This window comes from Echinococcus granulosus (assembly GCF_000524195.1).
Source record: "Echinococcus granulosus chromosome Unknown EG_S00045, whole genome shotgun sequence".
NCBI lineage: Eukaryota > Metazoa > Platyhelminthes > Cestoda > Cyclophyllidea > Taeniidae > Echinococcus > Echinococcus granulosus.
In genome coordinates this window covers 36,870-56,447 of record NW_020170425.1, presented here as the reverse complement: position 1 = coordinate 56,447, position 19,578 = coordinate 36,870, and the positions used below count along the sequence as shown (strand labels likewise).

Genomic DNA, 19,578 nt, shown 5'->3' with positions numbered 1-19,578 from the left:
TCTCACAACCAAGACAGTAGTTTTTCTTCGTTCTCTTGTGAACATCTGAGTTGGAGCTCATTTTGTGCTCAAAGCGACCGTTGAGTAATCATCGGGGTTTCAAGCGGACTCTATGCATGGAGTGGAACTCGGCGCAGAGTTTGGCGGATAAGTCGGCCTCTCTCTTGGTGCGGGGTAGCGGAATGTTCTGCGTTGTAGAGGCCTTCAGTGGTTCTTTGTTGGGATTCTAGCTTCCAATTGTAGTGTTGTCACTGGGATTGTATCACTGATTGCTATGGCTGCTGTGCATTCGGGTGGAATAATTAAAGCAGATTTTTCATTTGATTCTGGAGTAGGAGGACTCTGCAATTAAAGCCAGGTACTAATGACTTCAAAGTAAAAGTGAATTTTAGACCAAGAACTTGCGCACGCGTCATATTTCGCTCGTTTTTCTTCAGGAAGTTGCTGTATGTTAGACGCAAGTCGAGGCAATCGGATGTGATAAGTTGGTTGAATTCATGGTCGTAAATTGAATTTGATTTCCTATCGGCCCTTTCGAGCCACAGAAACAGTTGGAATGAAATTTCGGAGTAAATCGTTCGGGTTGAGTTAGGTAAAGCTCATGTTTTAAGTAAGTCGTACAACACATCTGTCAGGTATTTGACCAATTAGGCATCCTCATTTTTAAATAGTGCGTTAGCTTGAAGCCTGAATACATTTTTCTATTTCTAAATCCATTAAAATGTATTCACAAGGTCATCAGTGAGTTTGGGAAAACGAAGGATTTTTTACTTCACGTATATTTTTCAATCGACGTGGTGCAAATGACAGTGATCACATGCAGCCAAAATGGGGTCATGAGGGTTCACAATGCCGATCTTTAATGTTCAGTGGCAAATCTCAACTCAGCATCTTTTCTTTTTGCTTGATGAAATTGATGATGGGCCTGATGGTCTCAAAAGCAATTGGTTAAGCCACCATTATTCAATTAAACAGGGTGTTGAGACATGCTCTTCTATGAAGAACCGCAAGCTGTGGTTTTGAGGAAAATAGACTGCCCTGATTGCGTTTTTGACAAAAAGCCTTCGCTAGTGGAAAAATATAGAGCAACTTCACTGCAAATGCACATCCCTTCATCTGGTTAACGCCATTTTCGCAGGTTTTTCCGCTGCCAGAGGTAGCACTCAGCATGGTCGCACTTTGGGCTTCCTTATTGTACTGCACTGTCCCTCTCCGCATCCCGAACGCTTTATTTCTTCGGAGATTAATCCGATCATCGTAGAAAAGGGGCGGGTATTTTACGGTATGAAGGGATTTCCGCTGCTTGCACTGTGCAGGAATTTCGACACATCACTACAAAGCTGGAAGGGCAACCCTTACCATCTGCAAGATTTCAAAACAAAGTAGTAACAACACTACAATACCGTTTGCGAACACAGATAGTAAAAGTGAAGGGCACTATTGGTCAATCAGTTAAGTGGGACCTCAATAATCCGAACACTGCATAAGTGATTTGAAATTTGACCATCAGCATTCAAAATCGTTTACCATGCAATCAGTACCACGGCTGAAGTTCTCCCCCGTATCTTTCCTGGCCAAAATATCAACTTACTTCATAATGTTTTGAAGTGTAGCAACTATTTTAAGTGTAACAGTTTTAATCCAAATGTTGCACAATTTAAGCCCATCCAAATAAATGTGCTCCCATAAGGTTTCCTAATTTTTGAAGTCAGATAGTCCCCACTTTACCATTATTCTGGTCGGGCAAATAAAATTTTGCCGGCAGATTTTAAGCAGTGTGGACGACCATCTGTGGCGCTTACAAGCCGCCGCTGATTGAGTCGGTGTGGGTCGACATCAGCCAGGGCTTTTCTGAAATCACGGTCGCCCCTCAACTCGGTGGAATCCATTAAAGTTCTCAACCGACACCACTAGGCAGTAAATTATGGCTTTTTCTCAAAACTCTAATGGGCGAAATTAGTGAGCAGCAGATTTTTGTTAAAAATGCCGTTTGCACTAATGACGGACCGGAAATTTAGTGGATGAAACCATGCCCACTATCGGAAAATCACAATAACGCAGTTACCCCATATGGCGCATACTGCATGCTGTTGTGTACAGGTGTTGCTAAAGCAGTATTTGGGATTCTTTTGAAACATGGCGCTCCCTGAGCTATGTATGTGACTACTTAATCGCATCCATAGCAAGATAGTTGGCATGTGTCCGGAAATTACAGAAAAAAGTAAATTAAGTGGGAGATTGGAAAGATTGTCATGCGTTAGAACATCCAACCCAACTTCTGACCACTTCTAAATTCACATTCTGGGTGATTATATTCGATCTTTCGTAACAAAGCCAAATAACTGTGGAGACACTTACACGGCTTATTCTCTTAAAGGAAATCGGTTACCGACATCATGCCTACCCACAGGATAAAACAGGTTTCGACATCGCTCGAAAATAAGAAATCTGTCTAATGTACGTTGTGTTTTCGACACTTTCGTTAGCTTGACAGCTAAAGTAAAACTAGGCTTCTTCGCATTAAACTACGAGTACGAGACCTAAAATATCCAGAATATCTGTGGTGCAATCGGTGAAGTATTCAACAACAGCGAGGAAGGCGAAACCCGGGTTATTTCCATATGGTCCCGGCAGAACTTGAACCAATTCCGGATTTTTATAAACGATCTAGTTCCAGTGCGGTTTACACGTAAACAAGCCAGTCCAAGCGCGATGCACACACTTCGAAGGATTCGGAGTGTAAATGGTCCTTCACTTGTTCAGCCCATCTACCATCAGGGAGGAAACACCACACACACACACTTCAATTTAGAAAGGTAGATTATTCTCGGTTGCGTAATAAAATTGGGAATATTTAAGGATTCCTCACATGCTTATTGTGAGGTGACTTCACAATACACACTTCGTGTAAGTGAAACCCTGTTTGACCTTGAGAGTAAAACTATTGAAAGCTGCTTTGATGACAAATTAAGCGAATTCTTGCATCAACAGCAACAATAATGAGCTCATCGATGGCGCTTTCCCATCAAAGGATGGTCATAAAGATATTAGATACATTTGCACGCATAATGTATACGAATACTTTGTGGTGTGGTACCGTGTAGGATCAATTCGAGATCCCAAAGCGGAACAAAACAGAGGGCATATGCAAGTGGGAATCCTTACCACAATGTTAAAAAAAACCAATTAGTACACAATCCATCATAGAAATAGTGCTGAGTACCCCGACCAAAGAACGAATGCTTCCACCTAGTATGGCCGATAGATTAGGCGCTGGGTGCACATTTTAAATAACTCAGGCTTGAAGGACGATGCGATTTTGAAGGACACGAGCTACCTGATTGGCCGTCGTGACCATCACCCACGCCCGAAGGCACAAGTCTGGCAGTGCTCGCGTAGGTGCGCGAGCACCAACCACCTGTCCGCGCGCCCAGCCCCGCCCTATGACAACGACGAAGCTCAGGAGGCACTCCTTCAATGAGCAAACCAGCTCAGAGGATGAGACACTCCGTACTATCAGCTTAGAGAATGAATTACTGTCATCACAATCCATTGGAGGCACCGAATATACTCTTAGTGGCATTGTGTTTGGAGACGTAAAATCCACGCCACCTTTATAAAGATAAGTGTAGATAGTAAGTTTATGAAAAGCACCCAGATGGTAGTATTTCTGGTCATGATACTCTACCCCATCCCCACCCTCTTCACTATACGACTCCAAACTGCAGCTTCCGAGTAGTGAAAAAACTAGTGTCACAGCTTGAATGATGCAAACCTGTGGATAAGAGAGTTAAACGACTCATCATTACACACGACGCTGACAAAACCACTACGCCCAAGTGGAACTGATGAAAACTACACATAAAACACGAATGATTCATATTAACAATAAATAATCGCTTTTTTAGCATTTGCTAAAAAAACGACAAATCTCCACCTTGTTTCCACAAGGTAAAGTACAATTTGAAGAAGTTAGTTCCACATCACTTCTTCCGACGATGGAATATATTTAGAATTTCTATGAAGAACTGTCTTGGTAACTTGGTTGCCACCGGGTCAGTGAAGTCTTCATCCTTCTCTGTGCTCACCGATTTAATGAGATCGAGAATGTGTTTTTGGGATTGATCCTCATATGCAGAATAGAGACTCGGCAAGTCGAGCTCATCAAAAACCTTCCGAACTGCCCTCACACAATCGGGATCTTTCAGTCCATAGTTCTTCTAAATTATTATCAGAAAAGAAATCAGGCACACACTTTGTGAGCACACAAATGTGTGGGATGAAGAGAAGGTGACATGAAAATAAATCGAAAAACAGCGCTTCCCAGCCTCAAGCACAGGAATTTTTGGTTTGTTCCATAAAAGGGGCTGACAAACTTGCAAGTTACTCTATCAAAACAAATTTGACTATCTCACAGTCAACACTGGCGTAATACATCTTATCAGAACGGTGAATTGTCTTACCAAAAAAATTTGGAGTTTAAAATAAAAAATATCACATCATTCAAGTATTGAGAAACGTTACTCCTCAACGTTTGGCTTTCTGTGCACCTTCCCATATCACCTTCGGGAGTACAGAGCTTGCATTATTAGATGATGAAAGGTCGGGGTTAACATTCAGGACTGTTGGAAACTGTTATAAAAAACGAACCATGGCAGGTCCCCTTCCTTTACGTTTCAAGGGTCACTAGGAAAAAACGTTTAAATCAGAACGTGAGAACTCAAAGTTGAGCAACCTGCAATGGCATTAAAACCATGTGGATGCATTGTAGTGTTGTCGAGAAGGTGTCGGATTTTTTGGTTATTCAATAAAAACTCGTTCCTGTGAGCTTTACAGGAATTGAAAAATACTATTTTTTTAAGAACTTCACGAACATAAACGCTCATGGCGAAGTGGTAAACATAGAAAAGGAAAGTGGAAGTTTAAGTACACAGTGTCCTGAAAACAACACTTAATACCGGACTTAGGATGAGTATTGTGAGGTAGAAAATTTATCAGTAATAAAACCGCATAATCCATGCCAAAAGTTATTTAATCCACACAATCTTATATTCAAGTAGTAAGAAATGATGGTGCGTTCACCTCCTAGCGACAGCCTACACTATTAGAGATTGTCCATGGAGATTCATGACTTCTGACAAATAATTGAATACAATATATATACGTTCGACCGTTAAAAAGGAAGGCACTTGTGACCATGGACACTTTACAAAGCAGCCTGAATGTAGGAAAACACCTATATTATGATCATGGTGTGCTTAAATGACGGCCTCATCCTGAACTACACATTCAATTCTTTCGGTGTGCGTAGTTGAAATGACTTCTCGAAGTATGCTTGTTCTGTAGATTAGTAATACTCACACAAAGCAGAAATTATGATGCACGCGTTGGCAAGGATAGGCAATGAATTTTCTGATTATTATAAGGTATATCATCTAATGTTAACATGGCAGCAGGCATTTTTCATGACGCAAGTCGAGCATTTACGAGTCCTATGTAAGATGGCTCATTTACATGAAAAATAGGTTAAAACGTCGGTTTTCACATGGGGGCGGTACACGTTGTGCACACCAATCACCCACCTCGACGCGCATTAAAAGTCCGAACACGACTAAGGTGTTACTAATAAAAACTCAGTAAGAAGAATTTTTACTTTTTATTTGCTGACGGATTCGACGGTGCTTTTACCCGTCCAGTTGATATGACAGCGAAAGGTCTCTTCCGTGTGCCACTGGAACAGACCATTGTTCAAATGCAAAATTAGATGAGTCATAAAACGACGCCACTGATTTTGATGCGCACCAGGCAAAAGTTGTTAATAAACAGTGAACCAATTATGATAGCTCAAGTACGACTGAGCCAAATTTACTTCGGTGAAACGAATCAAAGCATTTGTGACGGCAGGTGAGGATTCAAAGTACTATGTTTCCCCAACTGGTTCTTATGAAATGCGTTCAACAATTTGAGACATAGATTTTTTACTTATTCATACATGCAGGACAACTAGACCCTTATCCAGAGGGTTCATGATCATTTCCCTGGCAGAAACGTCCTCATTATGCCAAGGCAAGTGTATTTTAATGTTCAAAAATCGGTCGCGGAAGTAATGCCAGTTCCAAGATTGCTCATACTTCTGTGCTAGAGATCAACGATGAAAGCAATTTTACCCTAATCAAAATATTTTTGTTATTACGGTAGGAGATTATTACAGAGAATAATACTGTAAAGCTTGAATCAATCAAGGAACAGAAAAAAAGCTTGCGAAAATTCGAGAGTAATGTATTAAACCTTGTCTACCACGGATATCGATTTGAACCTAGATCAATGATAACTATGCTTGGAGAATAATGAGAGTATAATAAAAGCAAATACGAAAACAGGCAGAGGGCAGACGTGTACGTCATAGTTTTGGGTAATGGTGTAGTGATGGAAAATGCAGCTTACGCTAAGAGCATCTCGCTGTTCACTGGAAGTCTTTTCTAAAGCCGTGGCAATCAGCCAACTGCACTTGCCTTCCTCAATGTCGGTACCCACTTTTCCAGTCACCTTTTCGTCTCCGTATACATCCAAAAAATCATCCTATGTAAACAAAGAGGTCGAGAATTAGAAACGCATCTGATTTATTTATCTCAATTTCGGCAATACGTACAAGGTGAAAAATGCGCGAGCACAGTAACAAGACCTCATATTTATAAACAGGAGGTTAAAAGTGAAAACTTACTTGCATTTGAAAATATTCCCCAATTTTGAGAAGGATTGACTCCGCATTTGAAAATAAGACATCGCTTTTCACATCCGCCTAGAGAAGAAAGGCCGATAAGAAACGTTTGTGTATATGTGCAAACATGCGATCGAGGATAAACTAGTGTGAAAGATCCAAAGATTATGCACGAAAACAACATGTTACCAAATAAAACTTACTAACAACATTCCTGCAGCAACAGGAAGGACAAAGCTGTAATAACTTGTTTTCCACTTTGCAATTGAAGCGAATCTACTGACAGTAGCATCTCTTAGACAGTCATAATTTGAGTTCGGTTTTTCGCAGGACAACATCCCATTCGAATCGGTGGATTGTAGTTGACCGCTGCTAAGAATATCCAATGCTTGTCCAAAGCAGGTACTGTTAGCACAATCACCAAAGAGCTTTAGAATTTCAAGGCATCTGGGATGGGGTCGAGAGTGGAAACCGGCCATGAGAAGCTGCTGAACAGATATGTATAGATGAAGTCCATCGTTAATTCCGATTAAACCATGGCCCTCCCTTTGCTGAAGCAGACCCCACGAAATCTGTCCTCTTCTCATGAATGAACCATCAATAAGATCATCAAGAACCAAGAAAGCTGATTCTACCTAACTATGAAGTCGAACAAAGGGATAACAGTACCAGCTCAATAGCCCAGCCGACAAGATTAACTAGTCTCAGCAAATCATCAGACGCTTCTCCTTTCGCAAAGCACTTAAACGCGGCGACGCAGATTCGACCACGAACCTTTTTTCCATTGGGTACATTGTATTTCGAAACCTTTAGTGTAGCCAATAACACTGACTTACTCTGATGAAGTGGGCTTTAACTAAATCCAGATCACAACTCAAAGACCCATAAAGGGTGCTTAAGACATTTTCAAAGAAGGAATCAAAGTCAGACGTGAGTTTAGCCAGCATATATAAAGTGAAACACCGATTCCCAGCGAAGATCGTTAAGAGTGGTGGGAATTTACAACTGGGTCAAGGTCGTAATAAATCCTGACACAATAATATCTTTGGTTCTAAATAACGTGTCTTAAACTTCGTTTTACCAATTTAAAACCAAACGGATGCTTTAAAAAAATATTTTGCTTTTGTGAGTGCCTCTGGTGAGCAGACGTTTTGCTTAGATAATTGCAACAATTAGGTCCTTTGTAGCTTTGCGAGACTTCCCTGAAGACAAACAAAAACACAATACTCGAGCAGAATATGCATATATCCGATATGCAAAAGATATCAGGGCTACTGACACCACTCAGAGGCCAGCCCATCCAACGAAACAATAGCCAAGTCAAAAGAGGTCCTTTATTGATACCGAATGTTAAGCGAACAACCAACGTATTGCACTTAAAATGTGGGCTTCTTGAAGCCGTAGGATGATACATCAATGCTGTAATGTGCTTTTGCTAAAGTGTGCTTTTTCATAGAGAGGCGTAAACTATCTAGCCCTGTCAAATGCACCTCCAGATCTAATCTATAAAAATAATAGGTTTTCCATACTTATTAGACCCTGAAATGTTCACCCGCTGATCAGATCTTATTGGATTAAACCATCTTTTGGCATTTGCCGTCCATTAGTGCGAAATGGACTTCAAATTTAGTCTGCAAAGAGCTTCCTATGGGTTGATCGGCAAATTTAAATGTTTCTAAGGGCAAATGGCTTCAACTTTCATGGCCATTAGAATTAGAGCCATATGCTACAATTACCAGTTATTTAATGCTGTAGCTTTCATCAGAATGATATTTTTTAAAGTCTCTTAGCAATAATTCTAGCGTTCAGAAAGGAGTACTGGAATTTACACATAGGAGGGTGAGTAGTTTTGTGGCAGTTGACCTCTTTGGAGCTTATTTCTGATTGTCTTTCTAACGTAAAGTGTAAACTAGTATTCGCACATTTGTAGATGCCTCCAATAAATCGAAATTTGGCTACACACTAAAAGGAACTTTCAACAAACTGTTATTTGATATACTGATGGTCAATGGATTAGCACCCATGTTAACGCTAAAAAGTAGAACATTAAAAATGGCAAATATTGACCTGAGGGCGGTAAAATCGGTCAAAAGTGACCGTGGCATTCGATTTGTACAAAGTCTATTAGTCAATTATGCTCAATCCAATAAAACGTATCCATCGTAAAATTGAGCTCTGAGTGATGTGGGTTTTACAAACCCTGCAGTTGTCAAACAGGAATTCTGTCAAATAAATCATCATTTAGTCCATTATGATTATCATACGATGTCTACATCAGTGGGTGGTTTAGCCCCATTCCTTGCCGCTTAGAGAAAAACACAGTGGCAATCCTTTTAATTGGCTTTAAAACCCTCATTGTCCGTGCTAACAATATGATCCTGTATCCTCAGTTCATTGTTATCTTCACTTTTCACCCCCAAAATATGGTCACCTATGTCCATCAGTCCACCTCTACATGGCGAATGGATCTCATCGTAACAGCTTCATTAATATGAAGTCAACATAGTCTACACTCAAGTTTTAACTTCTTACCATTGGAATGAATTAATTTCGAACCAACTCAAAGTGCACAGTTTGGTCAATCTTAGATGAGAAATGTCTGGAGAAGGTTAATTAAAGAATTGTTTCACTTTTAAAGCAGTGCGTTCAGTTGAGGCGATGCCGTAAATAGAAAAAGTTGGTCCTTTAGCAAGTATTATTTAATCAGTGTTTCAATAAGCCATTATCGTTGTTGTAAATCATACATTGGGTACCTAGGTGCGTACTCGTAAAAATTTCCAAAACTACGTTCAGAAAAATGACGCTGACACTGAAAAGATATCACTGGCTTTCAAAAACCCATCAGAATCTGTGACGGATCAATTTTTACGCAAAATGTGTGCCAACGTACTCATTTTACATTCCCAAACATTTACAGCCTTTTTCGACAAGATTGCCGTAAAATCGCCACCATTTAACCATCAGTAATGCCATTTTTTCACTAACCTAACTTTGAATTGTGACATCTTAGTGAGCTAATGCTAAGACTGCCTCTTCTTCCGACTATTTACGAATTTTGCAGGCGTGGGTTAGTCGACAACAGCAACGTCTTTAATCGTTTATAAGCACTCATATTCCATGAATATTTGATCACTTCTCTTTTTCAATAGGTAGTCGCAAAAAAAAGTCCCGAAAGGAAACGTGTTTTAGGAATTGCGGTTAGTGCTATGGGGACAAAAAAGAAACGCTCTGTAGAGCAGATTATGCAAAATGTCAGTCCTCTCTGGTACGTCAAGGGAATCATATCCAAAGCGTTGAAATCGATTCTAGTATGTAGACAAGAGCACCTTTGTCCACAAGGAGAAAGGAGATTAGTGAAGCCAAAATTTATTAAGCATTTTGAATCCACATGACCAAAAAGACGTGATAAGAGCGCTTCAGGAAAATATAAAAGATTGTATTTATTTTTCAGTGAGCAAAAATCCATTGGAGAGGAAGTTAGTAGTTGGTGATGAGGGAGAGGGTTAGAGATGGATTCGTAAACTGTGACTGAATAGTTTATTAATTTTGTTGACGAAAATTGGTAGATGAGGTGGCAATGCTTCAAATGAAGCTGCGAAGTTGTGTCTGCTGTGAGGCAGCAGCTGCAGTGCCGGTGACATCTCCAACATTCTCAAACACCTGCGCATTAGTGCCAATTGCACTGGTCCCGGATCCGCTGACCATGGCGAAACCGGGCGATGCCCGCGCGTTGCTGATGACACTGGTGGTAGCCACAGGAGCCGTCGCCTGAGGTTGAAAGACAGATGGCCACACGGGAGGTGCGACAGACGTCTGCTTCGTCAACGCATCCCCCGCCATCAATTGTGCAGCTATCTGCTGTTGCTGGGACTGCGATTGCTGTTGTTGCTGCTGCTGGTGGTGTTGCTGCTGAAATGCACCACGGGTCAGACCATCGACCTCAGTAGGGAAAGTCCCAGGGAAGGCGCCAACAGTTGGGACGGTCAGCGGGTTCGGTGCAGGATTAAACGGTTGGTGGTGCTGGCTCCCATCAAGCCAGGGATTTGCGTTGTACATAAATTGTGGGAGCGCAAACGGATTCGGAGCTCCCAGCATCGAAGCCGGATGGCTAATGTAGGGGTTCTGGTGACGCGGAAAATCGGTCGGAGACGGGGGTAGCTGGCTTCCTGGGTTAGATGGCGCCGGTGGGGTCGGAAACAGTGGACGAGAAGTGGCAGCAGCGGCAGCGGCGGCTCCGTTAAGAGCAATAAAATTTGTTAGCAGGGCAGGATTCATCTGACCGGCTCCGAATAGCGACGCCGCCGTCGTCGGTGCATGGGTAGTCGCAAACTGCCCGAGAAAGTTTAAATCACTTGGGAGCAGAAATAGAGTAAACCAGGTTACGTTACTGCAGCAACTAAAACAGGCACTGATCATCTGTACTACCACAAGAGGCCAAATAAGTAAATTTTCAAGCGCGCAATTCTGTTTCACTACAGATTCTTTTATTCAAAATGCCAACTTAGCTCAGTCGCATTTTCAAAAAGGTAAGTTGATAAAAAAACTAGCAAATACACCCTGAGTGTAGACAAAGTGCTCTACCATAAACAATCATCCAAATGTGAACTACTAAATGCTGAACATCTCCAAATAGGGTTAGTATTTACGAATCATGCAACATTTGGATTTTTAAAACAGCCTCGTTTAGATTCAAGACCTATGAATCAAAAGCTTGATAAATGGTGCCTTTATTGGAGAAACTGTAAACGTCCAGATTCCTTAGAAAATTCACTCAACATCTCACGCCTATTTGGATGAAAAAAGCACTCAACATTACTAAGCACTCGTTCCACTTGGAAAATAGTAATTATAATGTCAAGTTGCCGATGGGTCGAAACTGGTGCTCTGAAGCGCGGTTTGTCGAAAGTTCCATCAAAACACTTAACTGATTTAGCACAAAGGTGGAATCGCCACATTAGGGATTTGTGGCATGATCTTAAAAGTCCCAACGTACCAGAACGCGAATAAATGTTTACTGAACCCACGAATTCGGTAGTTCTAACAGCAGAAAGATATTGTGAATCATAATCGGCACAATGCCTTTATTATCCGGCTCTAATTCAGCCATCAATTAAAATCCCTCCTTTTTTTTCTGGCGAAACGTGTATTTAAACTTAAGTATTCTCACCCTGTGTTAGTAGCTTCACTCTGGAAGCGAAAAGCAAACAAAGCACTCCACTAGGCACGAACTGTAGGCAGTGTACACACCGTTTAAGGACTCAAAGCCACGTTAAATAGCCACACTCATGCGGTGCATACACACACACACATATGTACACAAGGGAGAACAACACAAACTCGGAGTAGGTAGTCGGAAGGAAGCAGTCGATGCGATCACCGAGAGGCTTAAGCCAAAGCGGTTCCGACTGGTAGCTGTAGGCGAAACTAGAGGCAAAGGCATGCGTCTCCCACCGGAGCCCTTCCCCCACATTTCTTTGAACAGGCATGATTGTCGCAATTACTCTCTCACACATTTTTGACTCAATTTAAAGTATGTCGTGACACAGTGTAACCACCTTGTGCTTCTACAACTTCAAATGAAACTAATGTAGCCATATTCACCACCGCATAGTGTTTACGCAATTATTTCATTGCTCCTCTGGGGCTAGAGTAGTTGCTGATAGTTGGGTATGCTCGATTCCAAAAGGCGTTTAAAGCATCAACATCGACTTCCAGCAATAATGACTCCCGGATTTCATTTCACAGTATTTCATATAGCTAGGACTCTGATGATAGAGGTCCAAGGGTGCTAAAATCTTTTAAAAAATTAGGATTAAGAACAGCCACTAATAGCATTGCATGACGAATAAATCTTGATTTTATGATTATTTCTGAACCTTTTAACTTGGTAGTCTAAACATGTACTACGAGAAGAACAGCTTGGGAAACAAAGTTGTACGTAGTCCTTTCACAAATGCCCCATAAAAGGTTACACAGTTAAATTCTCTCAATTTGCCTGACAATAAGTAAAACAATGAAATCAGAATCGTGTCTGGCATTGCAATAATTATCATTGTAATCAACGGATGATAACCGACGACTTTTGGCATTCTATAAAGCGCAAAATAACATTATTACTTTGGCATATTTCCTATGACTATGTGACAACCTAGAAAATAACGACTACCATAACTTAATGACTACACGGAAGAACTTCTCCTTGTTTCAACTAAGATTGGCGAGACCTCAAATTTGTTCTAGGCCGAAAACGAAATGCTTATCAAAGGTTGCATTATTTGTTGATATAAGTGTAATTAAAAGTGTGAGTCATGGATTAGTATGCCCTGTAGGTTTACCATTGAAGTGTTGAAGCTGGGGGTACAAAATAAAATAATGAACGGAAGGCAGTAAGATTATTTGATGCTTCACCGGAACGATTGAGGGTTCGGAATGAGGAGCAGGGGGGATGGTAACAAACCAATCATGCAAGAAGCAGTACAACGAACTGCCAAAATGACCAACACAAATGCACACATCACAACGAACAAGGCAGTTATTTCAAAGCGCGGAAAGGTTTTAACATTATGTGAATAGATGGGAGGCAAGGGAGAAACCACTGCAAGACTTTCAAGCAGAATCCACAATAACTACCTTCATTTTCACCAGCTGTCACAAAGGGATTACCTAAGAAAATTTTACATCCCTTAATATAATCTTGTCATCGACAGAGAAATAAATCAGGTACCCGCCTACAATATGCTGGATGAAAGGATGAAAATAGCTGGCAGCGCATATTTCTCAAATAGATTCAAATCGCATTCGTCAAAAGCAGACCAATTAAGTAGTTTTGACAAATTAAGAGAATCCTGCTGTTAGATTGGTCAATTTATCTCTGTCTCTCTCATTGTTGAATAAAATTACAAATTTCGTTTACTTTTAACACGCTTAACCAGAGTAGTGCTAAATCGGTTTTGCAAAAAACTCCATTCCGTGATGACTCGTGACACGTATAGGAAAATACAATTTCTCTGAAGTGCAGGACACAAAAGAAAAACAAACTCACGCGCCTGCCAATGCCAAAAGATTCGCAGTGTTCGTAACTAAAGCAAAAAACGAAGACAACGATTAGCAGTGAAGGATAGCTGATGGAGAGGGTCATGCACACCAATGAGGGCTTCACAGGCAAACTAGCAACAGGACAGGGGGAGCAGTGCATAAGGCATTGAAGGACCAGCAGAACGGTGGAAGTGGACGCAAGCGACTCTGCAAGCATTGGGGAAGCACCGAGATGCGGGTGTGTGGTCCGCAGAGTGTGCGCTAAGCTGCAGGCCTTGGCAACGAACTCACCCGCAGAAGCCGGTCGCTTCGAATGACTCACGCGGCCTTGCGAGACCATCCATACCGGCAGGCGATAAGCTCGGTTACACCCCGGATACGGTGCTAGGTTTCGCTAGCTTTACAACAGCCCAATGCTCTTTTCTAACCCCTTCGAGCAACAACTGCTTTAATCGTGCGTATTATCACCAAATTCCTCATGCTGATTAAAGTTATGTAACTCGGACAGTTCCGCGGGCGAAAATGGAAGTTACAGCCTGATCTTTTAACCAACATTGGAAAATGTGAGTGCTCCACCATAACTTCCGAGCTATTGAAAATCTACTTATTTCGAGACTGACCAGATGAAGTATGGCTTCGCAAAAGGATTGGATTGGCCTTCGATTTAAGGCACACAAGGCAACACTGCATGTTCGCACCATTGATGGTGAAGTTCGCGTAGAGTGCAGCGCTTGCAGCAGCAACAAGGCGCACTCGAGGGCACCATCGATGGAAGTTGACTGCGTCTTATGCGACGAGCTGATGACCTACAGTGTATTGGACGTGTAAATGGGACAAGCGTGAGCCTAGTATAATATTCACCAACTGCAAATGCTACGAGCATTAAGACTCTATTTGCAGAATATGCCTAATCATATCCTCGCCTCGTATATGTCCATTTTCGATCATACACAATGTCTTCGTTACTGAGCCATTACCTCAACAGGCCCCATACCGGTGAGCTCTGTTAGCTACAGCTGAAAGGCGAACGTTCTAACATCAGGCAAAGGAAATTGTGAAGTTTAAAGGGAAAACACACATAGACATGCATACACACACGCCTTTTTGACGAAAAGCAGAGGGTTAGTAGCATGCCCATAAATTACCTCCAGCAATGGTTCTTGGTTTGGCACCCAAAACAGCCAGATTAACATTGGCTTTGCGACCGTCTATGCACGGATTCGGATCCATTATGGCGTTGATGGCGTCTTCATACCTTGCCATTGTAACCTTGGAAGTAGAAGCAGGAGTAAAGTGTACACGAAGTTCAGAATATATTTCTTCGCCACTGACCACTCAAATAAATTAGATTTCGATGATGGGATTTGATTGCCACCCACAGGTCAGTGTGTAAACAATTCTATTTACACAGCTCAAAGTCCATTCATGTGGTAATTCAATGCTGCCGCATAGTGCGCATTTGCACGCCAAAACACTAAGAAGTCCAAAGTAATTACTATGATAAGTTTTTCTACTTAATGGAAAAGATGTAAATGTGATTGTGGGTGATCTCATGAGAGGATTTAAAAATTAAACAGTGACTTTTTCGTCGCTCAGACTAAAAATTTTCTGGCACATGAGATTCGTAAGGACCCAACTAGGAACTCAGCTATCAAATTATCCACTCTGAAGTAGTGTGTGGGTACAAATGCCAGTACCGTCAATCGTATCAACGTAGCGCTGCTGTTCCAAGGAGACAACGCTATCGACAACAAGGTAAAATGTACTGCCACAATCTTTGCATGAGTTTTACAAATTCGAGGACCGTGGATAAGTAAGAAAGTGGCAATAGAAACTTCGGCCGCAGCCTTTCAACTGTTTTTCACCAGTTGGAACTAAATTTTGGCGCCATGTGAATGATAAGTGAAGGAGAGTTGGGACGCCTTTGAACAGTCAGAATGTTCTGTGTAAAACAGCAATAACATTTTACCCTTCCCCAGACGGTACGGGCCGGTCGCTAACTCTCCGCGGGTAATGAGACCGCAGTTTGAAATAAAAAACAAAAGCCGTTGGCTAGGCTATGCAGGTCAGTCGGCGGCGTGCTTTTCTGACCCAGATGGTAGACGCACAACCACCGTAGGCCTAACGTGCACCGTGCCGGTTCAGGCTTGTTATACAGTAACATCTTAATAACATTGATACATGTGGAGATCCACCAAATCGCAATACGACATGTTAAAATGTACTAAAACAGCAGATAATTAACTCTGGAATCATTTCACAGATTGGAACTATACACTTATAAATAGACTATTCAAAGACAAAACCCAATGCATGTTTCCCGACACAACGTCTTGAATGGCTGGATAGACAAACATTTATGGTAAAAACTCTGTGACTTTAATCTCCGAGTTGGTACTGAGAGAATGATCCAGCTTTAATTTGAGATATTGAAATAGGATATCTTATAAAATATTGTAGTCGTCAATCAGGCAAAGATACCCTTTTCTATTCGTTTAAATTGATAAACCTGTAAAATAAGAGTAACTGACCTATCACATTGAAAGAAAGAGCTCCAACCTAAATGAAATGAAACTCTTACGTTAAAATTATGACCATCTTAACTTTGACTTCAATTTTCTAATAGTAAGAAGAACTCAATTTTCCCTTACTTTTGAAGTTATTGGCCAGGAAATGCTCATCAAGGCGTTTCAAATAAAAAAGTAGCATTGTTATTGACAAGATATCAGGCCTGTATTTGAGTTGAAGTCTAACACATCAAACAGTGCCATCTGCGAGAAAAACCGACGCAGAACAAATTCGACAAACCGAATAAATTTTTGTCCAGAGAATTAAAAATAAACTACTAATGTCAATAAATTAAGGAACACATCATAACCAAAGAAGGGGAAGAAATGCGCTTACGAAGCCATATCCGCGACTCTTGCCTGTTTGTCGGTCGGTAATCACCACCGCCTCTTCGATTTCACCGAATCTTTCAAAAAAATTCCGCAGACTAGCATCTGTTGTGTGATAGGGTAAACCTCCGACAAAAATCTTCGTAAACGTGGTGTCTTTTGCAGTGTAGTGGGACGAGGAGTTGCTCCCACCTGATGACGAGGCCTCAATCGGGGCAGATTCGGAGGACATGGTCTGCAGTCGGTGCGGTGGGGAGTTAAAGCGTTTTCAATTGAAAAGACGCCAGACAACAGCTACCAGTATACTTGCACGCGGTCAGCAGTGAGTGCACGCAAGAACATGCACCGTCTTCAAGTGCACCAATCAATACACCAGCCGGGGGTCGACGCGAGCCAATCAGGTGCCTGGATTGCCTAGCCATGGACGTGCACACGGGTGTGTGGTTCACTACTATGGTGTGATTCTGTGCTTGCGCTCACGCGTATGTGTGAGTACGGTTGAAAGGTCACCTCTCTTGGAGCCTGGTGCTAGTGCATGTGCTAACATGAGCACATTAGCTACAAGGTTTTACTGACCGCCTGTTTTAGACTTTAGCACATCCCATGGCGTTCTGGTGTTTGGTATCGTGCCATAGGCTGAGAAACTGATGAATCTGCCTCACGGTTAATACCCATGCCCTAGTGCCCAGGAAAGTTATCAAATGTTTTTCCAGCGGATACCAGCGTAACCGACTACCGAGTTTAATACTGCTTCTGGGAATTTTTTTGGTTTTCATTAATACAATTAGGTAGGTTCGCGTTAATTACTGCCACTTTTTTGTTCAAATCCAATTGCTAAAAGTGATTTTTTTTCTCATATGATATTCAACAGCTCAGTCAGTCCAGCTTCTTAAAGTAAGTCATTCAACCAGCTGGCAGTGAAATGCTCACCTACCTTCTTCGTGGAAGGGCGCAAATCGTGTGCGCTCACTTACAGATTCTTATGTGAAGGTCATAGAGACAAAGTTACAGGAACGGGCATCACTGGAGTATGTTGCAAAATATTCTCAAATCATCAAGCATTTTGCGTTAAATTTTGGTGAATTTTCCTGCGAGGTGAAGCCTAAGTTATCGCAAAGTGGGTGCAAACAATAAATAAATCAAATCGAACTTAATTACGAGGGAACCAACTGTGTAGAAAATGTTGAAAAGCAAAAGCTTTCTGCAGAATGCTTATTGCTAACTGTGATTCTTGTATCAGGACTCAGACATTACCTGAATAGCTCTGACCACGTGATAATGGAGATTTTGATGCAGGATCTAGTAGCACTTCCGATCCACGCTGAACGTTGTCCTGCGCTGTCGCAGCTGACCCACCATGTGCGTGGGTTCGGCGATGGCAAACGCACCAGGCGCGCTCTACGTAGATAGTATTCTCGAAAATACACTCCCCAGTAGTATTTCAGTAGGGAGTAAGCTTCAGTTTAAAAATTGGAGCAGTAGAAAGACTTTCCCCTCCCCTTCAGTTATTTCGCAAAAGCTGTTCATGCAAAAGGAGCGTTCAAATGCTTCTATTTAGGCCACCAACGAACGAAAAAACTGAAACTTTCATTATCTGCATCAATTTGGCCATTCCACCGTGTCCTCATAGGCGCCAAAAGTATAAAAAACGGACACACACAAACACGTCGTTGCAGAGGGTAGAAATTGACTGATAATGGTGCGGTAAGGTGCTGCCCTAACTTTTCCCAGCTGTCTCCGTTCATTAGGCGATGAACCAATCTTTATTTCAAAGCTTTCCAAATCACTAAAGGCCAAATCTTCATAAGTTGGACAAATTTGTTGACTATTAGATATAAGTCGTCAAAGTTACCAAGTCTGATCTCATCCCATGTATGATGCCTTAGGAATTTATGCTTCGGATACAAAATGCCAGCTTCTCAGCAATAATCAGAGCAGAAGCTGGATCTTTGAGTTGAATGAGGAAGGGCGGAAGCAAAGTCTTCTACTCATTTATTATTTCCCAACCTATTGGACCTTTACCTATTTCGGATGCCAAGTGCATACAAGGTTTGGGCGATTTCGAGTTATCACAAGATAACCAAACACACTCATTTCTTGCAGCTAAGTTGCAACAATTTATTCTCTGGAGATAGCTGTATTTCTTCCTACTCTGCGCCTCTAATTATGATGTCGTGGAGGCAGTAACGATGACCACCTCCCCTCTCGTTTAGAATGGTATAATAGTCAAGTGAATTATTTAAACATTCATTTGATTAAGAGCTATGAGATATGGAAATATCTCATGCAGTAAACTGAGGAAGTTGCGCAGCTGATCCAAGGTTGGACGGGCATTTTTCTGTAGTACAAATAGGCTTTTAAATGGGTTTTGTACTAAAGTAGACGGCAGGAAGAAATCCAATTAGTATGGTATGACTTACTGTAAGAAGTGGGCACACATTGACTGCAAAGATCACTTGTCAGAGAAAACCACTAGTTCCGTGTTTGATCTAAGTGGAAAAGTTAAGAAGCAATGTATAGGATTTGCAAGCGATCCATCAAACACTCTGAGTTTTAATTGTTCTGTAAAATCTGGGCGTCGAAGTGAAATGAATAAAACGTCTCTCTGTAGTGATTTTTATGCTTGAAAGGGCAAAGTTGTTTACGTGAAAAGGGACGTTAGAGCCTGAAAACGCACCACTGCACATCTGTTAAGACCGGCTTCCACAATGCCTGTTGGACACTAAGACATTAATAATTCATTTCTGCATTTTGTCATCTAAAGAGAGTGTGGTGCTCATCTGAAATTGTTTCACCAAAGCAACAGCAAAAGTTTGGCTCCTTTTTGCAACGTTAGGAAACAACATGCACATTCCCAACACTTCAAAGCAGGTACCTCGGCCTTTTATCGACGAAAATGGTTTTGAGGATGGCCAAGACTTTCTTCTA

The 19,578-nt window shown here is 41.6% G+C and overlaps 2 protein-coding genes across 2 annotated transcripts; both read right to left on the bottom strand. All coding sequences in view use genetic code 11, as the record gives it.

Annotated features, from left to right (window-relative positions):
• Positions 1-2,520: 2,520 nt before the first annotated feature.
• Positions 2,521-7,665, bottom strand: EGR_05723 (Farnesyl pyrophosphate synthase; the record flags this gene model as incomplete). Its single annotated transcript, XM_024494972.1, has 8 exons — positions 2,521-2,667; positions 3,338-3,728; positions 4,042-4,220; positions 6,445-6,579; positions 6,722-6,799; positions 6,922-7,353; positions 7,388-7,525; positions 7,555-7,665. The coding sequence occupies 8 exons, from the start codon at positions 7,663-7,665 to the stop codon at positions 2,521-2,523; spliced, it is 1,611 nt and encodes a 536-aa protein (XP_024350565.1).
• Positions 7,666-10,300: 2,635 nt separating this feature from the next.
• Positions 10,301-16,882, bottom strand: EGR_05722 (RNA-binding protein 38; the record flags this gene model as incomplete). Its single annotated transcript, XM_024494971.1, has 4 exons — positions 10,301-11,047; positions 13,761-14,080; positions 14,899-15,022; positions 16,658-16,882. 4 exons carry the CDS (start codon positions 16,880-16,882, stop codon positions 10,301-10,303), a joined length of 1,416 nt encoding a protein of 471 aa, XP_024350564.1.
• Between the last annotated feature and the right edge of the window lie 2,696 nt (positions 16,883-19,578).